Genomic DNA, 27412 nt, shown 5'->3' with positions numbered 1-27412 from the left:
GAGGAGTCTTCAGATTCCTCTTCAGAAGTTTCTTCGGGGTTTGATTAGAGGCCCTGGGTCATGAAGTTCATCGGCTGTTTCCCAGATGTGCCTGCAGAAGCAAGGGGAGATAATTAGTGCACATCAGTGGCCTGTAAAACAGGGCACATCAGTCATAGCACGGTTGTCTGATGGATGTTGCACTGTTCAACCCTCACTTTACTGTAGAGCACCGCCGACCTCACCGTCAGCACAGGACCAGTCCAGATTGTCGCCGGCCAGCTGGATGGCTCTGGTTTCAAAGTCAGTGAGGACCCTGATTTCAGGAATTCCTCCACCGGTCTGTGACCTCTCCCTGTTGTTGTGTGCCAGCTTGTCCTGCATGAATAGAGACGGAGAGAGTGTAAGCAGGACGCCTGCCAGGCCAGATGATAAGTATGCCTGGCATGTGTAGGTGGTGAGCGGTCCCATGGACAGGATGAGGACAATGACGGTGTGTGTGAGAGAGTGAGTGGTGATGTCCCTTGAACTGGCAGTGAGTGAGATCCCTGTGAATGTGTGGTGGGTTTGTGAGTGTGGGAATTGAGAGTGTGAGAAGAGTGACTTACCCTGGTGAAACAGAGGAGATCATTCATCCTCTTGTGGCACTGGGTGCCTGTCCTCTTTTGAAGGGCATTGGCAGTAACCACAGCTGCCATCACCTCCCAAGCCTGGTGGGTAACGCCACTGCCCAGAGGGCGGCCAGAGCACGGATAGCGGACATTGCGGTGGGCCTCCACGGCATCCAAAGGGCATTCCAGTGACGTGTTGCTAACCTCGGGGTGCAGCCTTTTTCCTTTCGTGGACATCTTCCCTGCAGCAATTGTGGGCTGGAAGCATTGAGATGTGTGCACGCCGCTGGACTTTAAATATGGCGCCAGGCATGCTGAAGCGGCGAGGTGATGGCATGGCGGACGAATGACAGTCCGCCCACTATGGAAACGCCATGTTTCCCGGGAATACATAAGTAATGCGGTGGGTTTGGGACAATACGGCGTGAAACCTTGCCATCGCAGCCAGCGGGTAAAACGTCGTTTTACCCTCCCGATACCACACTTAGTACAAATCTGGGATGATTCCTCCAATGTTGCAGGCCAATGATCTTTCATCAGGGAGATGAGGGGAATTTTTTTTTAACTCAGTTAATTACGCTCTGGAATGCACTGCATAAAAATGTGCTGGAGATGGATTCCATGGGCCAGATTTTATTGGACTGGGGCATTTCATGATATGTTCTGTGAGTTGGTTGTTTTTCCTTCACCATTCAGTTCAAAAAGATGTTTGCCCCTCAAATTGCATAAGTGTGAGTTGATAATGGGGCATCTGGGACTTTGCTGAATGATGGAAACAAGAGTCTACCTCCTTGAGCAATGAAATTTAAGGATTTCAAAAGAAACAGAGTTGTAATGGAGAAGGAAATAGCATGAATTAGAATCAAAATTTTATAGAGAATGAGAAATAAAGAGAACAAATGAAAATATTCAGCTTGGAATGAGGGTTACAAAAGAAAGGGAATGTAAAAAATATTTAAAAATATATATTTTTAGAAAACCTCTAGGAACAATTTACTACCTGCAGGAGTGAGATCCTACAGTTGCAACTGTTCCTTTTCTGGGTTGAAGAGGTTGAGTCAAAAAAAAAGACTTACATTTATAATTGTGTCTCTTATAACCTCAGGATGTTTACAGCCAATGAAGTACTTTTGAAGTATAGTCACTGTGGTAATGTAGAAAACATGGCAGCCAAATCGCACAGTAAGCTCCCACAGACAGTAATATGATAATGACCAACTATCTGTTTCTTGGTATTGATTGAGAGATAAGTATTGATTAGGACACTAGGGAAAACTTCCCCACTTTTTTTTGAAAAAGTGCCATGGTATATTTACATTCACCAGTGAGGATGGACAGCATCTTGGGTTAACATCTCATCTGAAAGGCTGCATCTCCAACAGTGCAGCACTCCCTTAATACTAGCCTAAACTTTTGTGCTCTGGAGTGGGACTTGAACCCATAACCTTCTAACTCAGAGGTGAAAATGCTACTTACTGAGCCAGAGCTGACACACTAATATTGTAGGAACACAAATCCCATTGTTAAGAGGGTCCGTTATGTCATGAAATACCAGTCCTAGCTTTCTGTGCTGAGCTTAATTTGTTTTACAGTGAAAATCCAGCAATTAATTGAAATACGTGAGGAAGTTGATTGTGAACTATCAATGCAATGGCATAAATCGTCCGGCCGTTTAAGGTGTATTGCAACAAATTGCTGGATGTTTTTTTACACACTAATAACAGCATTTTACCTTGCTGTTACTTTGCCAGCAGACTCTGGTCCAGTAGTAATTTTTGAAAAAGAACTGATATGGACTTGAATAGGAAAAATGTGCAGAGCGATAGGGAAAGAGCAAGGCAGTGGGCCTAATTGAATAGATCATTGAAAAAACTGAAACAGGCATAAAGGGCAAAATGGCCATCTTCTGGTGCTGTATGATGTGTACAAAAATGTATATAAGTCAAATAAACTTACAGTTCAGAGATGACTATACCACTCTTAAACAGCCATGCCGTTTGATCCATAATGCCTATTTATTACATTTTTTTTCTGTTCTGATGCTTGCTGTCAGACCATTGCAATATTTTACACCATCCTGGTTCCATCCACTGCTGTACCTACCAATCTTTGTCCATCACGCAGAAGGAAAACGGAAAACTGGCAGCAATCTTTTCAAACTCCTCTTGGGAAATATAGCCATCCTGATCATGGTCGTAATTTTTAAAGACAGACTGCATAGAGTAAGATAAAGAATAAATACATCAAATGATCTAACAATGGAAATGGGCTGTCATGAATACTAGTAATTTTGTTCATGTAAATGTTATAGGGCATTGTTGCCCTGTTGAAGATATTAGAAAAGCTTTCTCCTGTTGGCATATAGATGATGTTATTTGTGTCACATGGTACCCAGTTCCTCCAACTCTCTGCCTCTATAACAATAATTTCCTCTTGAAAACTGCTGCGCTGTTCCATCAAGATACCTTCGAACTAATTACAGCTGCAGGGTTCTGTACATCCACATCAAAATTACTTTGTATTGTAATATTCTGTTGCTGTTTCTACTCCGTCTGAACTCACAGCCCTAACTCTGCTGTAGTGCAGTGAGGGTGCTGATTCCACTGATGACTCATGACAGACCATGTCAATGCGCACTATGTAAGCACATTCTCATATTCTTCTCCAGTAAACTGACCACAGTTTGCTGAGAATGTTGCATTGGCAATTGCCGGTGCAAACACAGAGCATTTTATGAAATCAAAGTTTACCATAATTTCAGCTTTCAAACATCAAAAAGTGGAACAGTGGCTAAAATCTGTCTTTAGTGAATATAGGCAGAGTTACTAATCGACATAGCAATCCACTATGGCAGAGATGATTGCGATGTGCTTTGCTACACTGAACTTTAGTGACTGGTATAAAATAATTTAATTATTTCATTCAGGATTTTACACATATAAATAGGGTTCATGATAGTGATCATAGAATACAAATTTTATGCAGTGCTAGAGCTAGGCTTGGCCAACTTAGGGATTTGTTTCTGCCAAATTTCAAACCAAAAATGTATTTTTGTTCATTAATTAGAAAAATATACAGCTTATTTTACCAAGCAGACAGCAGTTATAGAAGCAGTGAACCGAATTCTGGGTTGCCATCCAGCAGGATACTTTTGTCCAGTGAATATGGAACATATGGGTTGCAAGTGCCCATTAAAGCTCTACCAGTCACTAAAGTTCAGTGTAGCAAAGCACATCGCAATCATCTCTGCCATAGTGGATTGCTATGTCGATTAGTAACTCTGCCTATATCCACTAAAGGCAGATTTTAGCCACTGTTATGACATATAGGGCTAACCATCCTATTGGCTGATATAAAGATGATTACATTTGTTAAAGGGGTATTCACATCATGGCCTTTTCGACTGCTGATCAGCCAGTGAATCCTTCCACTATTTCCAAGGAAGGAGTGTGAAGATAGAATAAAAAATGGAATTTCGAGTAAAGTTTCTGTAACCAGGTGCCTGATTTTTAGGCCCCTCTGGGATCAGGACCAGAGGCAGGTGGGTGCTAAAAATACCAAAATGACTGGCATTTTCCCAGAGGTGGGATGATGGACGGCATGTGGCTACAGTTCACACGCGGCACGTGTAGCAATCAAGCTCATTAAGGGCCTCCATGTTCCACAGGCGCTGAGGGCCAGTTTGGTTGGCTAGAGGCTGCCTCGATGCAGCAGACCAGAGGGCCAGAGCTACAGCCAGGCTTGGCCATCCCTGCCCCCAAGGAGAGACCTATTGAACTCGAAACATTAACTCTGTTTCTCTCTCCACAGGTGCTGCCAGACCGGCTGAGTTTTTCCAGCACTTTCTGTTTTTATTTTCAGGTCTCCAGCATCCGCAGTATTAAAGGCCATCCCTCTTTGTCTGGGTGCAGCACCTGTTGCAGGCCACCTCATAGCGGGGGTTTCCCCCCACCACCAGAGTGGTGGCCCAGCTGCAAATGTCACTTTTTATTTCAAATTTGAAAAAGGTTGGAGTGAGGGAGCCTCCATTTTGTAGCACCCTCTCCCTCACTTTACTTGCCACAGAAACCTGCTGCTGCTTTCAAGCTGCAAGGCCTCTGATTGGTCCTCCAGCTTTGAGAGTCCACCTACTGCCCTTAATTGGATGGTGAGCTCACTCTCAGGTCACTGACATTAACCTAATTGGTCTATAGTTCCCTGGACTTGTCCTATCTCCCTTTTCAAACAAAGGAATCACATTAGCTGTCTACCAGTCCTCTGGTGCTACTCTCTGGGCTGCTCTGGGAAAAAATGACAATGAGTGACTGATTTTCCACACTGAGCAGGCTTCTGATCCCCATTCGAGTTTGACGGTGGGTTCAAAAGTTCACAGGAAAATCCAGCCTCAGATGTTTAAGAGTTCGTGGTCTGATTTTCCTTCTCTTGTTGGGAAGCTTATCTAATTCTCAGTACTTCCCTTAGACTGGAAGCTCAGTACCTGGAAACATTGAGCATTCTTTCTGTTCAATCTTAATAAATAAAATCTGTCCCTTTTTGAGAATAAATGTTTTGTGAAGAAATATTGTGTTGCCTTACGCTAGCTACCCGATGTAGCTGTACTGTCCCTTTAGAATTTGAGTCAGTTATGACAATTTGCTTTAATTGTGAAAAGAAAGCTGCTAACTAGATATATAGTACAGCATTGTTGTTGGGAAAAACTTACGTCAACCATCCGTTGAACATGTTTACTGATGGTCTTGGGATCAGGCTTTGTTGATACTCCAGGGGCCCAGTCTGCTACTACAGGTGGCTTGCAAGGAGTTGCTGGCTAGATAACACAATCATAAAGAGCTATCAGTCACTTTTGAACTGCAAGCCATCCATGAGAAAACATACTTTTCAAATATTGATATGATTGTCGGATACTTTTATCAGATAGCAGTTTTGACAATCTGACACAATTTCAAACACAATTTGTTTTCTGCATTAGTTATTGGATGTTAATCTTGTTTAAGTTTACTTGTGTCAAGCGTCACCACTTGCTCTTTCTTCCCTGTTCTAAACTGATTGAGCTTTGATAGATAACAAAGCAGATTTTCCTTTCCATGACAAGCATTGTGTTTTAGTTGTTAAAGTTATGACAAATTTAGTAATTAATATTGCAACAGTTTTTCATTTTATATAGAAATTAAATTATCAAGGAATATTAAGAGATAGTAAATTATTCTTACATACATAAAAAAAATCAGGGCTGAGAAAAGGCCACTATAGTTATACATGATAAACTCATAGGTAATGACAGCAAAATGCCAGAAATATTAAATCATCACTTTGCCTCGGTATTTACCAGGAAGATTAACATGTTGGACATGACAATAGAAGATGAGATTAAGAATGATATAAAGATATTTAAGATAGAACGGGGTAGATAACTGATGTACTAAACAAACTTAGAGAGGATGAAACCTGTGGTCCAGATGGGTTGCAGGATGAAAGAAATTAGGAAAGAGATAGCAAAGGAACTATTACTTAGGTGAAATAATTCATTAGAAAAGAGAGTAGCACCAGAGGACTGGTAGACAGATAATGTGATTCCTTTGTTTGAAAAGGGAGATAGGACAAGTCCAGGGAACTATAGACCAATTAGGTTAATGTCAGCAGTAGGAAAGGAGCATAGGGATCTGGAGGGTACAGATACACAAATCACTGAAAGTTGTGACACAGTTTAATAAGGCCAATAAAAAAAAAACACCGGGGTTCATTTCTAGAAGAATAGCATTGAAAAGCAGAGAAGTTGTGTTAAACCTTTGTAGAAGTTAGACATCACTTGGAGTACTCGAAATAGTTCTGGTCTCTAATATTAAAATAATAGAGGCACAGGGAAAGGTGAAAATAAGATTTATTAGAACGCTACTAGAAATGAGAAGTTATAAGTATCAGGAAAAATTGGACAAGCTGGGGCTCTTTACTTCAGAAAAAAGAAGACACTGGGGTGACCTGGTGGAGGTTTTTAAGATTATGAAAGGGTCTGATAGTGTAGCTGTAAAGAATATGTTTCTATCTGTTGTGTGAATAAAACTAGGGGCCATAAATATAAGGTTGTCACTAATAAATCCAAAAGGGATTCTTACTTTACTCAGAGAGTGGTTGGAATGTGGAACTCACTACTGCAAGGAGTAGTTGAGGCAAATGGCATAGTTGCATTTAAGGGGGAACTAGATATGTGCTTCAGGGGGGGATGGGATAGAATGTATAGTTTTATTAAGCTCTGGTAAGTGAAGAAAAAGAAAAGCACAACAGACACATTTCTTGAAAACATTTCATTTGCAATAAATCAGGAGAAACTTTTTTATGGCGAGTGGTTAAAATGTGGGACTCATGAACACAATGAGTAATTGAGGTGATTAGCATAGATGCATGTAAGGGTTAGCATAAGGCTTAGGAAGCTGGATAAACACACGGAAGAGAAATAAGTAAAAAGATTTATTGAGGGAGTTAGATGAAAAAGGTGGGAGGAGGCTTGCGTGAAGCATAAACTCCGAATGGACCTGTTGGGCTGAATGGTCTGTTTCTGTGCTGTAAATACTAGGTAATACTTTGTGATGTATTCATCATCCGTGTAGGATGAATTTATTTGTAATTTTATAGGCCTCAAAATTGGGCCTCTGAGTTCTGAAACTGAGGCCATAATGCTACGAGACACAGATTATTCATCAGGCTGTCTAAAATCTATTCACAACAAAACTAGCAGGAGTACAAAAATTACCCTTCAAGTGTAGACACCTGCCTAATACAGACTCAACAATAATCTCTAGAGATATTGATTCATTCCCTATCTGTTAACTAGACAGGGTAGCAGTGCATATGCACCATTTCTAGATCCCCAACAAATATGAACACATACCCAATACAAGTACACACAGGATCAGCCTCATTAGTAGACTTCCACAGGTTCTCTCCCAATATTCCCGAAGTTTTTTTTTAATGAAAAGTACCCCCAAAAACTATTGCCATAACAGTTATACTGACAATTGCACACCCAATAGTTATGTCAAAGAGTAAATTTCTATGAAGGTGGGTAAACTATCGGACAAATATGCAGAAACATCTCTGCACATGATCATTCCATTTTGTTTTCAAGGCAACAGACATTTCCAAACAGGCAGTCAGTGAATTATCCTAAATTGGCTTAATTTGGAACACCCCTGTTGGACAGGAAAAATACTGCACACCCAGGCAAGAGGGCCAGACAAGTACTGCAGCATTATTTAAATAGCCAAACACATCTGAACTTTTAAGTTAACTGGGAGTAATTTTGACATTGGCTGATAGGATATTGTCTGTTTTACACTATCAACCACTTGTAATGCACCCCTATTGAAAACACAGCTGACCTAAAGTCAAAATCAGCGACTCTTCATGTTATCAGATTCAAATATTTGGCATATAAATCCAAAATGGTCCAGTTCAGGTCACATTAGATTCTCAACTGGGATTAACATTGACACTGTATGATACTTACTAATGCTGAGATGAATCTGTTTGTGTTCTAGGTTTTAGTTTAACTTTCAAATTGTATTAATGTTTTTCTTTCAAACAAAATGATACCCAGACACGTAACAACTGCTTTCAAACTGAAACCAATTACTAACTTCTAGGCGCCATACAGCATCTGATTTGAATATAATCCAATCTGATTCTTTCAAATTTCTCTATCTGCATGAAATGTAATATGTCAATCTGACAAGATGATCACAGCTATAGTCAGCATTAATGGGTGTCACAACATGGCATTTAGTGTGAAATACCAACATCATCTGATAGAAATGGTCTTACTGGAACTTTACTGTTTCTTGGCTCACGTGCGTATGAAAGCTCATAAATTTCATCTTCCGAATAGTAGAGATCCAGCGAAAGCTGAAATAATGCAGAATACCAATTACATAAGCAGTTTGAAACAAATATTTTAGTTTTAACACACTGCTCTATATAAATGACTCATTTGCGACATGCATCTTCTATTGTAAATTGACAGGTTTGCTAATTCAGAAACGTTATACTCATTCATTTCAATTAATGATTTAATGATTACTGATTATGCAAACCACACCAAATACCTAACAGAAAATACCAGTAACCGTGGTTACTGATGGCTTATGATAGAATGATAGTTGCTGGAGTCACGCTTCATTTAATTGCACCAAAAGCTTCTTTTAATAGAGCCCAGATACAGAATATTTCAGAAAAAGGTATCTATCATGGCCAAACCTTTTGATTCTGCTCCATTTTCTTTCCTCCCTCCTATCTTTTGACTACCACACTGGGGTACGACTTCACAAGCACCTCACCCCAGGCAGTTAGGACCTTAACACTGTGAGCATTATTCGTATGAGCAGTAACGATGAGAGCCAATAGGCTAACTACAGATAGACTGACGGAATGAGGAACATCAGTTACGTAAACAGATTGGAGAAGTTGGCACTGTTTTCCTTGAAGAGAAGGTTGAGAGGAGATTTGATGGAGGTATTCAAAAGCATGAGGGGTCTGAACAGAGTAGATAGGAAGAAACTGTTCCCACTGGTGGAACGATCGAGAACAAGAGGGCACAGCTTTAAGGTAATTGTCAAAAGAAGCAAAGGCACCATGAGGAAAGCTGCTTTTTCACGCAGCGAGTGATTAGGATCTGGAATGCACTGCCTAAGAATGTGGTGGAGGGAGGTTCAATCGTGGCATTCAAGAGGGAATTGAATTATTATCTGAAAAGGAAGAATGTGCAAGGCTAGGGGGAGAAGGCAGTGGAGTGGCACGAGGTGAATTGTTCCTTCCAGACAGCAAGCCCAGGCACAATGGGCTGAATGGCCTCCTTCTGTGCTGTAACAATTCTATGATTCAAGATCTTAACCCGTCATCACCAGCTGTTTACTAATGCACTAAGGGATCAGGGCCCTGAATGATATATTCCCTTTCTCAAACCAGAAACAGTGTGGCTAATTGTAGTGGCTATTGCTGTACCACATGAGATCAGCAAAGAATGAGTGGAGGTTAGAATCTTGAACCATTGGGGTGGCTCCTCAGGGTTTTTTTTAACACACAGAAGCATTGTGTACAGCTTTAAAATATTCCTGAAGGATCACTGGTAAAGCACATCATTACCAGGCAAAGCAAACAGTAAATTATTGTCCAGTATAAGCACTCAATAATTTAACTGGAAAAGAAGTGCTTAATGCGCACATGCTACTAAATGTGTGACTAATTTATGGCTGTGTGAAAGGAAACTGTCACTTGTCACAATACATACCATGAGCAATTCCCCCCTTGTACCAAAATCAGAGTGAATGGGCATCTATCTCTTTATCTTTCCACTTCACCCTACCCCATCCCAGAGACATGACCAAGTAAATAGGCTATGTGGTTAACATCATTCAGTCCTCGCCCAATGCTGCAATTGAGCAGGCAGCCAGGGAGCATTCAGCTGTCCTGGTGACAGCTCATATTCTCCATATTCTTGAGACGTGGACCACCCCTCCGACTACCCAACTACCCTCCAGACCCAACTACCACCTCACCCATCTGACATCCTACCCATCCTGCCACCTCACCCACCTACCCCCTACCACTTATCTGCCTCGCCCATCCTATCCACCTACCTCACCCACCCACCCTACCCATTCACTAATATTCAAACTGGACCTTTAAACTTACAATGCAGCAGCTTGTGCCATAAAAGTGGGCGTGTCCTGACTCCTCCCCCCACTACTCCACTGTGACTGAGTTCTCTATGCGGGATACTAATTTCTGGGAACGCTGGACTCGGAAGGTCCCGGAAGAAATGCAGAGTAGCATTGAGTCGGGAGAATGTTTGACAGAGCAGCGATCAGACAATGATTGTCGCTCCTCGGAAGAATTGATTTATGTCAGGCATTATGTTGTTTAATAAACAGACAGATATCTGTCTATTTATTAAATGATAATATTCAAAATACAATGCAGTTGTAACTTAACTTGGTCCCAGTCCGAAATTGCAGGGCAACTTCAATTGCCACACTGATTAGTATTTTGATTTATTATCAGTAAATGGATTCTATTTCACATGTCCTAATGGGGCTGCCCAGAGGGTAATAATCCCTAATAAGGCCCTGCACTTAAAGAATACTATTTGAATTTGTATGATTACATCTAACAATGGTCATGGAACCGGCTTCAGGCAGATTACGGGAATTTGTGCTTGTGCAAGCACTCTTTTCAAGCATATAACCTCCTGCAGACAGAAAGACAAATACAAAGGGGAGTAGCTGGCTGACTGCGAGTTAACCTGCTGGAAATAATGTCTGCTGAGAATATTGGAATCAGATTAATGTTTATCAGTTTTAATTTAAATTCATCAATTTTCAGAGTGCATTTTTCCTGAGTTATGCTCTGTTTAATACTGTAAGTAAAACAAAAAAACAGTGGTGTTGTAAGGCTAAAGAGAATATATGTGTATTCTATATTCTCACAGCATTGTATTTCTTAAGTTATTCAATTTATTGTTGGCCACGCACTTTAGTTAAACCGCAGTAGGAAAAGGCTGTCTGTTTTTCAAGGGTTCGGTCCTTATGGAATGCGTACTTAGCAAAGCTTCTTTAAAAATATTAAGGAAAAAATTGGCTGGAATGACGTCATGTGTAAGTGACTTGCGTGTTTTGATTCAACATGTCAAAATTAATTGCATCCTTTTAAATACATGGATAAGAAGGGTTGCCTGAAGGTGGCACCTCCTTAATTTTTTTATTTTGCAAGACTTTAATGTAGAATTATCACATGTAAAATCTAGACAGGCATTTTTCATATGGAGTCCATAGGTGAAAATAAATTACCAACAGAATGGTAGTTAAAGTTTTTCACCTTGTATCCTTCACACTGATTTTTTGGGGGAGTTAAAAAGGATAGTTTTTTTTTTCAGGGGACAAGAGATGGACATTTTAGAAGACAAGACTAGACAAAGAGTTTTATTAATAACATCCACAGCTACAGATCCAGAGTTTCTGAACTGGTTGGCATGTGACCAATGGATTTTTTAGAATATGGCTTAATGTTAGTTTAGCATCAATAGTAAATATATTAGCATCAATCATAAGACTGTGCAGAGCAAGACATTAGAAATAACATATATATATTTTGTTATTGAGGATTAGAACTATTTTATTCAAATGTTAGGTTTCTCTTAAGGAATCTGCACTATTGGTATATTTTCTAAAGCTTCTCTTTCATACTCTTTGAAGAAATAGTATTGATCAGCTTGGTTCAGCAACAACTTGTATTTATATAGCACCTTTTTCATAGTAAAATCCCAAGGTGCTCAATTAGTGACCCAAATTGTGTGCTTTGGCTACAGTTATCACAGCATTTTTGAAAGCCTTATGTCCCAGTGTTTGAGGTACTATCTTCTTGCCTCTACTAGCGGTGGGCCTTAGTATTATTTATCAAGAAACTATCAGAGTAAAGGCAGACATACGGTCAGCAAATGCACCAGGTCTTTGTTTGCATCTAGAGGAGGCGCAGTGTTCTGAAGCTGGACAAGCTCGTTGATGTGGTTGTAGAGAGTCTGCAGTTTGTGTACATTAATCTTGTTGTCTTCAACACAGTCTGGCAAGGCTTCGTGTAGTGAGATAAGGTCTTTCAGGTGGACGCCCAGAATAGGGATCTTGAAGTCTATGCATTCGCTGTACATGCGTCGGTAGTTGTGATAGTTTCCACTGGATGAAAGCAGCTCAGTCATTTCATTCATCACCTACATTGGAAAAACCCAGAGTTACAGACAAGCGTTTTGAATGTTCTTACTTAAATGAACCATTTGACTTAAGCATACGCTTTCCTTTTAATAGCTGTACGGTACAAGTGTCCAATGAAAGCGTAGGAGTAAAAACAATGGGGTAGAAATTTATCTTGAGACCTAATACAAATCGTCAATATCACACCAGCCACCTATGATTGTCCATCAGTATCTTTGACCAGGTTGGTATGGCTTTGCTTTGTTCTATTGATTGTGGGACTGCTTAATTCTGCCTAGCTGCTTTTGCTGTTTATGCTGTAGGAATCCTGTATTTGTCACTTTCCAGGGTAGTAACTTAACTCAATCTAAAGCATGTTTGGTGCTGCTTCTGGCAGGCCTTTCTAAACTCCCTACTCAGCTTCTGTCTTTGCCTCTTGGGTTGATGGCAATGGAGGAGCGAGGGATTTATTGGGCTAAGAGGTTACAGGTTGTGGCAGTGTACAATTATGCTGCTGCTGATAGCCACAGTGCTTTCATAGCCTCGTCAGTAGTTGTTATACTCTTGTTGACAGACATTGTAGTCCAGTGTATATTCTGTGCTCTTGCTACCCTCAATGCTTCCTCCAAGTAATATTCAACATGGAAGAGTACTGATTGATCAATTTAGGTAGGGAATTGTTATGTGATAATTAGCAGATAATGTCCTATCCCTTCTTTAATTTGAAACTTTCATGTAGTCCAGAACCAAAGCTGAGGATTCCACAGGGCCAACCTCACACAACTTAATATCACTGTGCCTCACCTCTGCTGACAGGATTGGACATACCCAGGGATGATGATAGAGGAGTCTAGGATGTTGAATGATAGATTTGACTCGAGCAAATCTGTAACTTAACTAGTTAACTTGGGCACCAGTTCCCAGATGTTGGTGAAGAAGACTTTGCAAGGTCAACTAAATGAGTCACCTGGTCCTATGCCTGGGCTTTTCACAATTGGCACTGACTATAGAAGAATCTCTTTTACTTCTTGTTTTCTTTACCTTGCTTTTTTTTTGGATCTCATCTTTTCCACCAATGACTGAAGAGGAATTCTAATTAAATCTGTTTGTTACTAAACCAATTTCAGATTCCTTTGGCTTTCAGTCATAACATAAGTCCACCTGCATAATTAAATATTAAATACATTTAAGTGCATACAACAGATACACTGGGCTGCATCTTCTTGGCAGGAAACATGGCACCTGGGCCCAGTTAATCATGGGAGAGGCTGCATGTCAGTCTCCCAGCGGGTGAAAAAATTCCCCTGTTTAAGTTGGAAGCGGGAACGGGCCCATGGTGGGGGAAACTTGCTCACTTGCAGCAGGTTGTCAATTAGGGTCATTATTGAGCCAATTGACACAAATTATCTCTGAGTTCACCAGAATTTAGTGTTGGCTCAGGAATTACATGCAAATTGCACGTCTCTCCTGAGTTCCAGAAGACCACCCAGCAAACCCTGTCAGGTTTAACCTTGGCTTTCTGGGGGGGGTGGGGCTGGGGGTGGTGTCCATCTGAAAAGAGACAGTGCCCGGTCAAAGGACTCAGCATTGGGCAGGGGGAAGGCCATTGAAAACCCTAGCCTCCAACCCCCATGTGTCCCCCTGTTCCATGATCCCCTACTCCTGCTCTCACTTGCCTGTGGCCTGTGTCCTTCCTAAGCATGTATGTAGGTCCATTCGCGGCAGAAGCTGCTACTCCCGGTGGCACTGCTTGTAGTGGAGAGCTGCCAGCCATTTGGCTGGCATCGCTCAGAGGGGAGGATTTCTGCCCCTGGGGTCCTGAATCCCAGGGAAGGCCCAACGCTGACCAGTTAAATGACAGGCACTTAATCTGGTTGGGCCTCCCCCTCACATATACCGCAGGTTTCCCACTGGTTCTCCAACTGGTGTTCTGAACCCATATCAATTACATTAAATTCCACCCACTGTTTTTGGGAGATAGGAACATAGATACAAGAGTGAGAATACGTAGAAGTCCTTTGAATAGAATACTAATCAAGTTGCCTTCATTATGAAGGCATATGTTGGAGGGTTGAATGTTCTTTCCAGTTCTTTACTTTATATAGTAATTCCCCAGTGCAAATAGACAATTTGAAACTGAAAAAGGTTTCATAAAATGGATAACGATAAATCTTTAATAAGGTGTCATTTTTCACAGAGGATATATGATGTGGGGATTTTTTTTAGCATCAATTACACTGTAGTTGCACAGAAAACAGGAGAAGAACATTTAACCATCATTTCACCTACACATTGATGCCATATTTAGAACTGTTTGTACTCTATATCCTAACCAGAACAGCTAAAGCCAAACATTCCTGTCAAGACAAAATGATTTTCTGTTAGTTGCTGCTTTACTTATTTATTTCCAACTGACTGACAGCTTCTAAGGTACATAGAGAACATGGACTTTCATTTATGTCAGAATGGAACAACTGCATTGCACCTGCAGCAGATGTGAACCTGCCAATTACTAAGGGACCAGAATGCTGTTTTCCTTTGGAAAAAAAGTTGTTAGCCCCTTGGAATTTTGCTTCGGATATTAGGGAAAAGTTGTCAGCTGGGATGATAGCAGCAGCCAAATTGGCCAAGTACTCCTGAGCTAGGAAGGGGGAAATCAGCCAGGGTTTCTATTCCTGATTATTATTATTAACTGACTGCTGTCGGAAGCTCCATATCTATGAGTATCTGGTGACGACTTCACTGAGCCTGCTGGTAATGCCTCCCACAGTCCAATAGCCTGTAGTATACATTGTCTAAGCTTATACATAAAGAATGGCCACAAGATATCAAAGAGCCCATGAAGCTACATCACAACATGAGTCACACCTTGAGGACAGGGATTTAGGAGGAATGAGGTTGTTGCAGTCAGTATTGCAATGTTCAACAAATTCACGAGAGTTGCATGCTGCCTTGTAATGTCATAAAATGATATAAAGACCAATTTCTATAACAAGGGGCTGACAGTCAAGAAAGACACCAACCTTATTAACATCATGAGGGACACAGGCACTTGTTTCTTTGAGTCTGGAAATCGAGCTATGACACAAACCTCCAACCACTGCCATTAGTGTATTAAAGTTCTGCAACTGCTGAAGTTTCTGTGAAGAAGATAAGATGACAATGCATTTCTAAATCAAATGAGAAGAACAGCACAACAACGAATGATTCAAATCTACTGTACCGCAACCCATAATTAACACCTCCACCTGGGTTCAAAACAGTAAAATATATAATCTATTGAAATACATATTTTCCTATGTGTGCAGTCTTAAAGAAAAATTCCCTTGCTAAGTTATAATTATGACCTAATGACAATTCAATCTTTTATCTTTTGTTGAAATCTTTGTTTGGACAGCATTCTTCATAGCTTTACATTTTGTACATGGTTCTCAAAGTTGCACGAGTTTCTGACTCAGTATGATCTGCCACTTTATTCCTAAGATGTGAATAAATAACATTGAATAGCGCTGCTGCTGTAACTGTGACTTTGGGCTATTACAATGCCTCAGAATACTTGATGATACAGGAAAAACATGGATAGAATACATTTTAACTGATTTCTTTATCTTAGTTTCTCAATATCCATTTATGATACACAAAGGTGGAGAACAAGTAAAACAAACTAGATTTATGATGTTATTTACCTCAGGAACTACTGGGTTAACAATGAAACCTTGCATACTCAAACTGTTCTGCAAAATATTCTAATCGTTTACTATGACAATAAAGGTGACCAAACAAACACTAACAGCATATTTCATCAGAGGTGCTAGTGCCAGCCATACCTGAGCCACACAAATAAACTTGGTGAAGACTTCAGCCCGTAGTTGTGGTGTAGGTCTGCTGAGAACCATAAGCTGGACCCACTGTGAGATGCCATTACACAAAGCAACAGAGCGTTCCATCATGGGATTGTCCTTTACACATCCAGTCAGCACATAATTCTGATAATCTGAAAACTGGACAAAGCAAAGTCCAGTTATATTCTGGCTGTTATCAATTCATACCTGGTTTGTCTCAACCTATCTTAAGTTGCAAACTTAAAGTGCACAGTTGTTGAAGTCACAATCACAGTGAATTGTTTGACTACAGACCTTCCCGTGTGTGACAGAAAGATTTGTACAGCTCAGTAACATAGAAAACATGCACTAACTAAACTTCATGAGCGTTCCAGCAACCAGATTGAGAAAAAACACATGTCCAGTATTTTTGCCTGTGGTTATGTTTTCTGTTAGTGGCAAACTGTCACCAGCCAATGTACCATGAAGGGTGGTGCTGAAGGTACAGATGATGTTTTGTAAATTACAGCATTTCTATATTGCTGTGGATGGACCACTGTAATATGGGGAGGCGATGGTGTAGTGGTATTGTCGCTGGACTGGTAATTCAGAGACCCAGGGTAATGCTCTGGGGGCCTGGGTTTGAATCCCACCACAGCAGATGATGGAATTTGAATTCAATAAAAATCTGGAATTAAAAGTCTAATGATGACCATGAAACCACTATTGATTGTTGTAAAATGCCCTTTAGGACTAATGAAGCAAATCTGTCGTCCTTGCCTGGTCTGGTCTACCCATGACTCCAGACCCACAGCAATGTGGTCTAGCAAGCCACTCAGTTGTAACAAGCCACTACAAAGTCACGAAAAAGGAATGAAACCGGACGGACAACCCGGCATCGACCCAGGCACTGGAAACAACAACGGCAATTGCAGCCCTGTCGACCTTGCAAAGTCCTCCTTACTAACATCTGGGGCTATTGGGAGAGCAACAGCCTGACATAGTCATCCTCACAGAATCATATCTTACAGATAATGTCCCAGGCACCACCATCACCATGCCTGGGTATGTCCTGTCCCACCAGCAGAGGTGGTGGCACAGTGGTATACAGTCGGGAGGGAGTTGCCCTGGGAGTCCTCAACATTGACTCCTGACCCCATGAAGTCTCATGGCATCAGGTCAAACATGGGCAAGGAAACCTCCTGCTGATCACCACGTACTGCCCTACCTCAGCTGATGAATCAGTGCTCCTCTATGTTGAACACCACTTGGAGAAAGCGCAGAATGTACTCTGGGTGGGGAACTTCAATGTCTTTCACCAAGAGTGGCTCGGTAGCACCAGTACTGACCGAGCTGGCCGAGTCCTAAAGGACATACCTGCTAGACTGGGTCTGCAGCAGGTGATGAGGGAACCAATAAGAGGGAAAAACATATTTGACCCCATCCTCACCAACCTGCCTGACACAGATGCAACTGTCCATGACAGTATTGGTAGGAGTGACCACTGCACAGACGTTGTGGAGACGAAATCCCGCCTTCACATTGAGGATACCCTCCATTGTGTTGGGTGGCACTACCACCGTGCTAAATGGGATAGATTTCAAACACATCTAGCAACTCAAGACTGGGCATCCATGAGGTGCTGAGGGCCATCAGCAACAGCAGAATTGTACTCGAACACAATCTGTAACCTCATGGCCCAGCACATCCCCCACTCTACCATTACCATCAAGCCAGGGGTTCAACCCTGGTTCAATGAAAAGTGCAGGAGGGCATGCCAGGAGCAGCACCAGACATACCTAAAAATGAGGTGTCAACCTGGTGAAGCTATAACACAGGACTACAAACAGCATAAGCAGGAAGTGATAGACAGAGCTAAGCAATCCCACAACCAACAGATCAGATCTAAGCTCTGCAGTCCTGCCACATCCAGTCATGAATGGTGGTGGACAATTAAATAACTGAAGAGGAGGCTCCACAAATATCCCCATCCTCAATGATGGAAGAGCCCAGCACATCAGTGCAAAAGATAAGGATGAAATATTCGCAACAATCTTCAGCCAGAAGTGCCAAGTGGATGATCCATCTTGGCATCCTCCAGAGGTCCCCAGCATTGTAGGTGCCAGTCTTCAGCCAATTCGATTCATTCCACGTGATATCAAGAAACGGCTGAAGGCACTGGATACTGCAAAGGCTACGGGCCCTGACAATATTCTGGCAATAGTACTGAAGACTTGTGCTCTAGAACTTTCCGTGCCCCTAGCCAAGCTGTTCCAGTACAGCTACAACATTGGCATCTACCCGGCTAAGTGGAAAATTGCCCAGGTATGTCCTGTACACAAAAAGCAGGACAAATCCAACCCGGCCAGTTACCGCCTCATCAGTCTACTCTCGATCATCAGCAAAGTAATGGAAGGGGTCATCAACAGTGCTATCAAGTGGCACTTGCTTAGCAATAACCTGCTCACTGATGCCCAGTTTGGGTTCCACCAGGGCCACTCAGCTCCTGACCACATTACAGCCTTGGTTCAAACACAGACAACGGAGCTGAACTCCAGAGGTGAGGTGAGAGTGACTGCCCTTGACACCAAGGCTGCATTTATCCGAGTGTGGCCATTAAGGAGCCTGAGTAAAACTGGAGTCAATGGGAATCAGGGGGAAAACTCTCCACAGGCTGGAGTCATACCTGGCACAAAGGAAGGTGGTTCTGGTTGTTGGGGGTCAGTCATCTCAGATCCAGGACATCACTGCAGGAGTTCCTCAGGGTAGTGTCCTCGGCCCAACCATCTTCAGCTGCTTCATCAATGACCTTCCATCTTTCATAAGGTTGGAAGTGGGGATGTTCGCTGATGATTGCACAATGTTCAGCACCATTCGTGACTCCTCAGATACTGAAGCAGTTCATCTCGAAATGCAGAGGACTTGGACAATATCCAGGCTTGGGCTGACAAGTGGCAAGTAACATTTGCACAACATAAGTGTCAGGCAATGACCATCTCCAAGAAGAGAGAATCCAACCATCGCCTCTTGATGTTCAGTGGCATTACCATCACTGAATCCCCCACTATCAACATCCTGGGCGTTACCATTGACCAGAAACTGAATTGGACTAGCCATATAAATACCGTGGCTACAAGAGCTGGTCAGAGGCTGGGAATCATGCGACGAGTAACTCACCTCCTGACTCCCCAAAGCCTGTCCACCATCTACAAGGCACAAGTCAGGAGTGTGATGGAATTCTCCCCACTTGCCTGGATGAGTGCAGCTTCCACAACACTCAAGAAGCTTGACACCGTCCAGGACAAAGCAGTCCGCTTGTTTGGCACCATATCCACAAACATTCATTCCCTCCACCACCGACGCACAGTGGCAGCAGTGTGTACTATCTATAAGATGCACTGCAGGAATTCACCAAAGCTCCTTCGACAGCACCTTCCCAACCCATGACCATTATCATCTAGAAGGACAAGAGCAGCAGGTAAATGGGAACACCACCATCTGGAAGTTCCACTCCAAGTCACTCACCATCCTGATTTGGAACTATATCGCTGTTCCTTCACTGTCGCTGGATCAAAATCCTGGAACTCCCTTTCTAACAGCACTGTGGGTGTACCTACACCACATGGACTGCAGCGGTTTAAGAAGGCAGCTCACCACCACCTTCTCAAGGGCAACTAGGGATGAGCAATAAATGCTGGCCCATACAGCGAAGCCCACATCCTGTGAATGAATTTTTAAAAAATGCTGGGTGTCAGCTGCGGCACAGTGATAACGTTTGTGCTTCTGAGTCAAGCTCCACTCTAGAGACTTGTAAACCCTACTCTGGAGCATATAATGTAGCTGGTTCTTCAATGCAGTACTAAGCGACTATCTTTTGAATGAGATGTCAAACCATTGCCCGCCTTGGATGGGCATGAAAGAATCCTGGACCCTGCTCGAAGAAGAGATGAGGGGTTCTCCCAGAGTCCTGGCCAACACTTATCTCTCAACAACATCCAAAAGAGATTAACTTGTCATTTATTCCTTTGCTGTTTGTGGATCTTGATGTGCCCATGTTGACTGCCACGTTTCCTACATTACAACAATCAATTGAAATATTCTTTAGTTGGGTGTCATTGCTTTGGGTTGACCTGAAGTCATGAAAGGCAAGTTCTTTCTAATAAGGATATATCCATAAGCCGATTTTATTGTTCCTGTGAAGCAGGAACATTAAAGATGGTGTGTAACCTGGGCCAATGGTAGATCGACCCAGATTCAACTGCGGAATGCCCAGTACGTGACAGTTCCAGATCCGACCTGCAGATCTCAGATCATAGTGGAAACAGGTTTTTCTGCAGTTCAGGAAGTGTGGTGGAGACAGGTTCAATCATGGTTTTCCAAAGAGAACTAAATAATTAGGTGAAGAGAAAAAAAAAATGGGGCTATGGGGAAAAGGCAGAGGAGTGGGACTAGCTGAGTTGCTCTTGCAGAGAGCTAACAAGGGCACAATGGCCTCCTTCTGTGCTGCAACCATTCTATGATTCTATTCCATAAAGGCAAACTTCAGCAGAGTTTGGGTGGAGCAAAGATATAATAATACTTCAAGTAGTATTTTCTGGAGATAATATGAAAAATATTTTTAATTGCTGCAAAATTACCCAAAATGCTTTGGGCAGATATACTGTTACCACAAAAGCATAAAGATGTCACCTGCCTAACAAATTACTAGACATTATGATGGGATTTTGGAGGTGCCGATATGAATCAATCCTTGAAATTCAAAATGAAGTTGAGAGACATTCACTCCAAGTTTGATTGATGGTGTATGGATGCACTGTAAATGGAATGCATGGATCATTGTCTTCACACCTGCGCTGGTGTTGTCAGCTTCGTCAGAATTTAACGATTTCCCACACACCATCAATCATTTCAGTATCTATCACAATTTCCTACTTTGTAATTTATCTGTAAGTGTGTGAAGCTTAAATGAGTAACCTGATGAAGAGTTTGTCTCTTTCAGTATAGTAAAAGGGAGACGTCATTTTAAAACAGAGGTCTGATATTAGTACTTTCCCACCAATGCTTTAATATAGCTGACAGCGCACTTACTGAAATCCTGCGGAAGGACTTGAATTCGAGGTAGGTTAAGTGTTCAGCCAGCTCTCCTGGCTCCAAGTGATCAAATAGAAGGGAAACCTTTCGCTTTTTGCTACAGTTCGGTTTTATCCGTTGAGTGATTTTCCGTGACCAGTCACGTGTATTTCTGTCAGGTAAACAAAAAGTGGTCAAGACACTGCTTCTAAAAATGTTCATCATACTAGGCATAATGTGGCATGTGTTGGAATGCCCCATCCCCTGTTCTGCAGTTCCAAGAATCTGCTCTCATGTCAGCACAATGATAATGAAATACTCTCTCCTCCTCTCCCCACCTTAGGTCACTGTCTCATTCTGTTCCAATGAAACATTTTTATCTGTATATCTCTGACCACATTCCCTTACTATATATTCTACCTCAAAGTCTACTGTTGCCAGCCTGCAAATCTCATAACAGCTTCAAACCAGTAATTATTCTCTGAATTGAGTAATTTCTCTTTCTTCAATCCCAATACATAGAAGGTCCTTTCCTTTGTTTCTGGCTGTTTCCTTACCTATAATGATGCTAAATGATACTGCTGCTCCTATTCCTTCAGTAAAGCACTCTGGTGAGTGCTGTCGGGTTGTAATTTTATAATCATACATGGAATAGCAAGTATGATAATGTTTTACAGGACTAGAATCCCAGCCCTATTTCAACAATCATGTAAATATTTTGATGGGGGTCTTGAGGCTGTATTTTTAATATTAAGAAGGTAGTTTGGTAATTGGAATCAAATTGTTCAGATAAAGAATAGACAATGGGGATTCCCCACAGAATGTCAGACAGGAGTTTGAAACTGCAGAATAGATCATTTTGGGGGTAGCTTCAGTACATTCACAATGTTAAATGTTAAATTACCCGATATCAATATCTGTACCACAGACATTTGGAATTTCTGTTCCCTAAACTTTTATTTCTTATTAAAGCATTGGAGAGTAACAAACAAAGTGTATTCAATTTTGTTGTCTTTCACATGCTTAACAGTCAAGTAAAATATTATATAAAATGGGTATTTGGTGAGATACTGGTTGAGCATAGTACCATTTTCCTTCTGGAATCTGAGCTACAATACAGTCTCAATGATTCGATGAGCTGTGCCTTTCTCTTACAGCTTGAGGGTTCTCTGTGAAATAAGTTTGGACAATCTTAACCTGGTCTCTGATAGACAAGGGCCCAAAACTGCTTAGAATTCAGCAATTTTAAAGAAACCACAGGGATGTCTGAAACTAGGGGCAGAATCGTCTCAGATTTGCACTAAGTGCGGTAGCGGGTGGGAAAAAGGACAGTTTACTCGCCGATCACAACGGCAGCTTTTCACACCGTATCATCCCAAACCCGCCTCATTAATCATGCATTCCCGGGAAACACGTCATTTCGATGGCGGGCTGTCTCCAATTTGTCCGCCATGCTGTCACCTCACTGCTTCCTCATGCCGGGTGCCATATTAAAAGTGCAGCTGCGTGCACACCTCTCAGTTATTTCAGCCCAGGACTGCTGCACAGAAGATATGTCTCAGAAAGGCAAGAAGGCTACAGCCCCCCCACCCCGATTCAGTGATGCATCCGTGGGATGCCTTCTGGAAGCTGTTGGAGCTCGCTGTGATGTCCTGTATACCTACTCTGGCCACAGGAGGCCCATCAGTGTCACCACTCCAGCTTGGAAGGCAGTGGCAGAGGTGGTCAGTGCCAATGCTGCACAGAAGAGGTTGGCCATCCAGTGCAAAATGAGGATGAATGATCTCATCCATACCACTAGGGTAAGGCAACCATCTCATCACTCTAAACTCACACACTCACAAGGCCATCACACACTCACTGGCATCTCACTCACTGCCAGCTCAAGGGACATCACCACTCACTATCTCACACACACCCTCACATCTCCATCTGGCCTCATCTCCTCTTGCAGCCTCCTCAGCCCTCACACTCTTGAGGCCACTTGCACAGATCAATATGTATCCCCACACACACACACGCTGGGATACTCCCCCTTCCCCAGTAATGCCCTGGGCCTGCAGCCTCTTCCCTTGCCTGGGGGCACTTATTCACCTTCCCCAAGCAAGCCATAGCCCTGCAGCCATTGAAAAACCACCCCGGCCTCACGGCTGGTCTTGTAGTAGAGACCTGCCCATGAGCCCCCCTAAAAGTGACGTGGTGCAGCTACAGAAGTCTGGTGCTGATGATCGCGAGTGCCGCCTGAAACAAGGCAGGTAAACAAACCTCAAAGTCCTGAGTGAAGTGCAGCTGGCCAGGTGCACGTTGTTTCTGTTCAGTTGTGAAACACGTCGGCGTGTTTTACCGCTGGTGTGCTCGGATGATCCGGCGTGGGAGGGGGGGGTGGGGGTGATTCCGGCGAGCTGGGCTTATAACGATAAGCAGATGCATTATAATGAGGTGCCCGATGTCCAACTGCGGGAAATGCGGCCCGCCATTGACAGACAGAATGGACAATTGCAAACTAGTTTCACAACGTTGTCAAACCGATTTGGGGCCTTCTCACCATATTGTCTTCTCACGCCACCAAACACACCTGCTGCTAACGGGCATGGAAAACTCCGCCCTGGGAAGGGGGAAAAAACGTCCCCAAGAGGCAGGGGTTACTATTCTGAGGATAAGTTTAAGGCACTTTGTTAGAGCCAAAAAGATTTGACTTCTCTTTGCAACCATGGGTCTTTTATCTTTATCTCAGTGCTGTTTGGTTAAAAACAATGGAAAAACGTTGTGACCAACATCATTCCCCTTCCCCTACTGTATCCTAATTCTTCCAACAATTGATTACTTCTGGCAGCTTATGGTTTTCAAAATCACCAACAATGCAGAAATCATACAAAGATCTCAGAAGTTCTTGGAGATCATGGGGGTAATTTTACCCACAAAAAGTGGGTGAAATGGGTTAAAATTTTAAAAACCTCAAACCTGGTCCCACACCACCCCCCCCCACCCTACTCCCGGAGGTGGGGCAGGGACGGTGGGAGGGGCATGCTTGAGGAAATGGGCAACCAATCCACTCCCAGGGGGCAGGTTGCCTATTTAAATATTACAATGAAACTGCATGCCTCATATTTAAACTGTCTTCTTGTTTAACCGACAGCTCAAAGGAATGAGGTGTGCTTAGTGGTAAGTCCGGCCATTTCAAAGTTAGGTGTATGAGTGTATTTATTCTAAAATTGGCATTTTTTTTAGCCACTTGTCTACAAAGCACAATAAAAATTACTTTCTAACTGTCAGCATTTCTCATCACTGATGTGAAAAGTCATGAATTCTTTAATAATGAACATGATTACTGTTGAGTCATCTGTACATTACAAGCCATCGCATCACATTATTTGCCAGATATATTGTATTAAACAAGAAACCAAATTGAATGTCTAGAATAAAATTATTAGGTATGTGATAGTGCAGTACTGAGGGCACGCAGCACTGTTGGATGTGTCATCTTTCAGGTGGGTTATTAAAGAAAGGCCTACTGTTCTCTCTCAGGTAAACATTAAATATACAAACGAAAGCACATTTTGTCATTTATATCATTACTGTTTGTGGGACCTTGTTGTGCGTAAGCTGGCTGCCAAGTTTCCTTACATTACCACAGTGATTACTCTTCAAAAATATTTCATTGCTTTTGAAGTACTTTGGGATATCCTGAGATCATGCAAGTTGCTATATAAATACAAGTTATTTTATCAAGTAGTGAGGCAATGCACATGATCAAGTCCATTTTCAAACATGACTACTTCATGCAGCAACCTGTATGATGCTGCCACTCCAAGGCTAGAATTATTAGATGAGTAACTATGGTTTGAGATTGTGTTGAAATTTTCCTCCAATTTTCTCCCTTACACTTCACTTCTATTTCTGAACACATACTCTTAAAACAAATGCCATAGTTCTGGTGCTAATTTAACAGTTTTGCTATTGCATAATTGTTTCTTAGAGCAATGGAATGGAAATGCTTTCTCTTACATTTGAGAGGTGTCGATGAATTGGGAGTGAGACTCTTCACCATTCTTTCTGACCAGCTCCTGAAAATGTTCCATTGTTTCTGAAAGACCTTTGTCCATTTTGAACATAATCCAGAACTCTTTTATCCAGTATCTACAATAGAAACCACAAAACTATTAACTATCAATGGGGAGAGGCACACTTCCTGAAATGTTCCATTGAAACAGCTCACACTAAAATCTATAACATTATCACAGGAAAAAAAAATCTACATCGTCTCTATGAACCCAGTTATATTCAGATACTGGTCTCAGAACATTACCTACATAGTGTGAAATGGGACTGACAGAAAGGGCTAATATTGTCAGCACCACATTACTGTCATCCAGCTGAACTTTTGCAACTTGACATCACACTGAACTGGGAATGTACTGCAGTTCATGTGAAGACCATGCTGCGTGAAACTACTTCCTGATTGTAGTGTCATACCTCTTTTTGCATGTAGTGTGGTTGGGAGTCAGGTGGCTAAGCTGGTCTTTGACATTCCAATATTTGACACATCTCTAGCAGAAAATTGCTATGTGGCCCACACTATTAAGGCTGTGCCTCTCATCTCCACACTGTATGAAGTTAAAATTCTACTTTGAATTTGAATTATTTAATTAGGCCATTGATCCTTCAGGCAATCTCAGGTGTTACATGGTAGAGTACTTGTAGCTGTGCTTGGAACAAGCAAAAGTGCAGTTCAAAGTCTGAATAGATCAGTCTGACCTAATTTAGATCTACTTAAACTTTGAAATGAACTCATATCTGCTTACAATTGCACGCATTTCATGTGGCAGCAAAGATGGCTATTTCGAAAGGTTGTTGACTGGAGATAGGACTGTACTTTCCCATTTTTCAATAATTCATCAATTATATTGGCCTAATTTTCTGGTGAATAATTTGCTTTGTTTTGATTTTTTGTTAATGCTGATTAATACATTTCATTATCTGTAACATGAAAAATATTAAGTATCTTTTGCAATCTTAAATAACTTAATTTCCAGTAAATGGTAAATAAACAAAGCACCAAGCAGTGCTCTAGCTTCTAGCCTGTCAAAGTCAAGTGTCTGCAGCACTCACAACACAACTTGCAAACGGAGTTGCAGTTATTGGTGCACACAATATCAACTCCCAATGACTGAGAAATATGAAGACTATGTTTATATTTAAAAATGAATCTTTACTGCTTGTTGCCATATTATTTATTTAAAACAAAAAAAAAGTAATTATTCACTTCTTCAAAGAGCTGGCAGAAGCACAATGGGCCGAATAGCCTTCCCCTTTACTGTAAATTCTATAATTCTAAGACCTTAGATGGATTGAACACGTGCAGCCTTGCTTACATGTAGCAGTTTATCTGTAAGAACAGCTGGAAATTGATCAACTAAGTTTTTAGTTCTATTTAGCATTTCAAAGGCTACCTACTGACATGTCACTTGCAGTATTAGCACTGCATTGGACCATATAAAATAACATATTTCTCAAGTAAACTATGGGTTCAAAAAACAGCATAGTTTACATTGCACACACACAGAAAAACAGCTTCTCTCATTTTCAATAAAGCATTTGCAAAACTAAACCACATTCTTTCCAACTGAGTCTAAAATGAGATGTGCAGCTTTTGCAGGTAGTCACTTTGCTTTTTGTCTTTTCATAGATGTGGTTGCTATTTCCAGGAAAAGCCTCACCTTATAAAGTAACAGATCTTCAGGCAAGCTGCAGCACAGTTTTGCTCTAGAGCATTCTGATATGTAGGTCACCATTAAGGAAAACAGTTTTCATCTGAAGCATCCAAGAATCATTATTTATATTCAATAAGAGCATTACTGAGACCAGTATGAATGACTTCTTCTGTAAGGCAACTACTGAATAAGATAGTGTTTATAGTTTACTATGGGCAGTAATATCTCTTAGCATATCTCAAATATCACACCACCAATGCCAAAGCTTCCCTGAAATGCAGTTTCAGATCTCCGATGGTGAGCATAATGGAGGCGATTACCTGCAATGTTAAGGTGCATTTAAAAGCAGTCATTAAAAAAAAATACAATACTTTACCAGGTCACAACTGCAGATCTGTCTGAAATCATGTGCCATTATCAGTTACACATGCTGATCAAAGAAAATGCCTTTTATGCTGGTTATGTTTCATGAGGATTAATGAGAGCAATGG

General features: G+C 41.7%; 1 protein-coding gene across 1 annotated transcript in view; it reads right to left on the bottom strand.

Annotated features, from left to right (window-relative positions):
• LOC144693388 (RAS guanyl-releasing protein 1-like) overlaps positions 1 to 27412 on the bottom strand; it is an 89558-nt gene that overhangs the window by 17368 nt on the left and 44778 nt on the right. The window contains exons 4-12 of the mRNA XM_078563252.1: positions 26928 to 26990; positions 25216 to 25347; positions 21229 to 21382; positions 16147 to 16320; positions 15343 to 15459; positions 12064 to 12339; positions 8406 to 8486; positions 5293 to 5397; positions 2694 to 2803 (exon numbers count right to left, since the gene is read on the bottom strand). Coding sequence (XP_078419378.1) covers positions 2694 to 2803; positions 5293 to 5397; positions 8406 to 8486; positions 12064 to 12339; positions 15343 to 15459; positions 16147 to 16320; positions 21229 to 21382; positions 25216 to 25347; positions 26928 to 26990 — 1212 coding nt within the window. The remainder of the gene's footprint in view (positions 1 to 2693; positions 2804 to 5292; positions 5398 to 8405; positions 8487 to 12063; positions 12340 to 15342; positions 15460 to 16146; positions 16321 to 21228; positions 21383 to 25215; positions 25348 to 26927; positions 26991 to 27412) is intronic.

The sequence above is a fragment of the Cetorhinus maximus genome, chromosome 18, assembly GCF_964194155.1.
Source record: "Cetorhinus maximus chromosome 18, sCetMax3.hap1.1, whole genome shotgun sequence".
NCBI lineage: Eukaryota > Metazoa > Chordata > Chondrichthyes > Lamniformes > Cetorhinidae > Cetorhinus > Cetorhinus maximus.
Note: the sequence above shows the minus strand (reverse complement) of the source record. Positions and strands in the feature narration are given on the sequence as shown.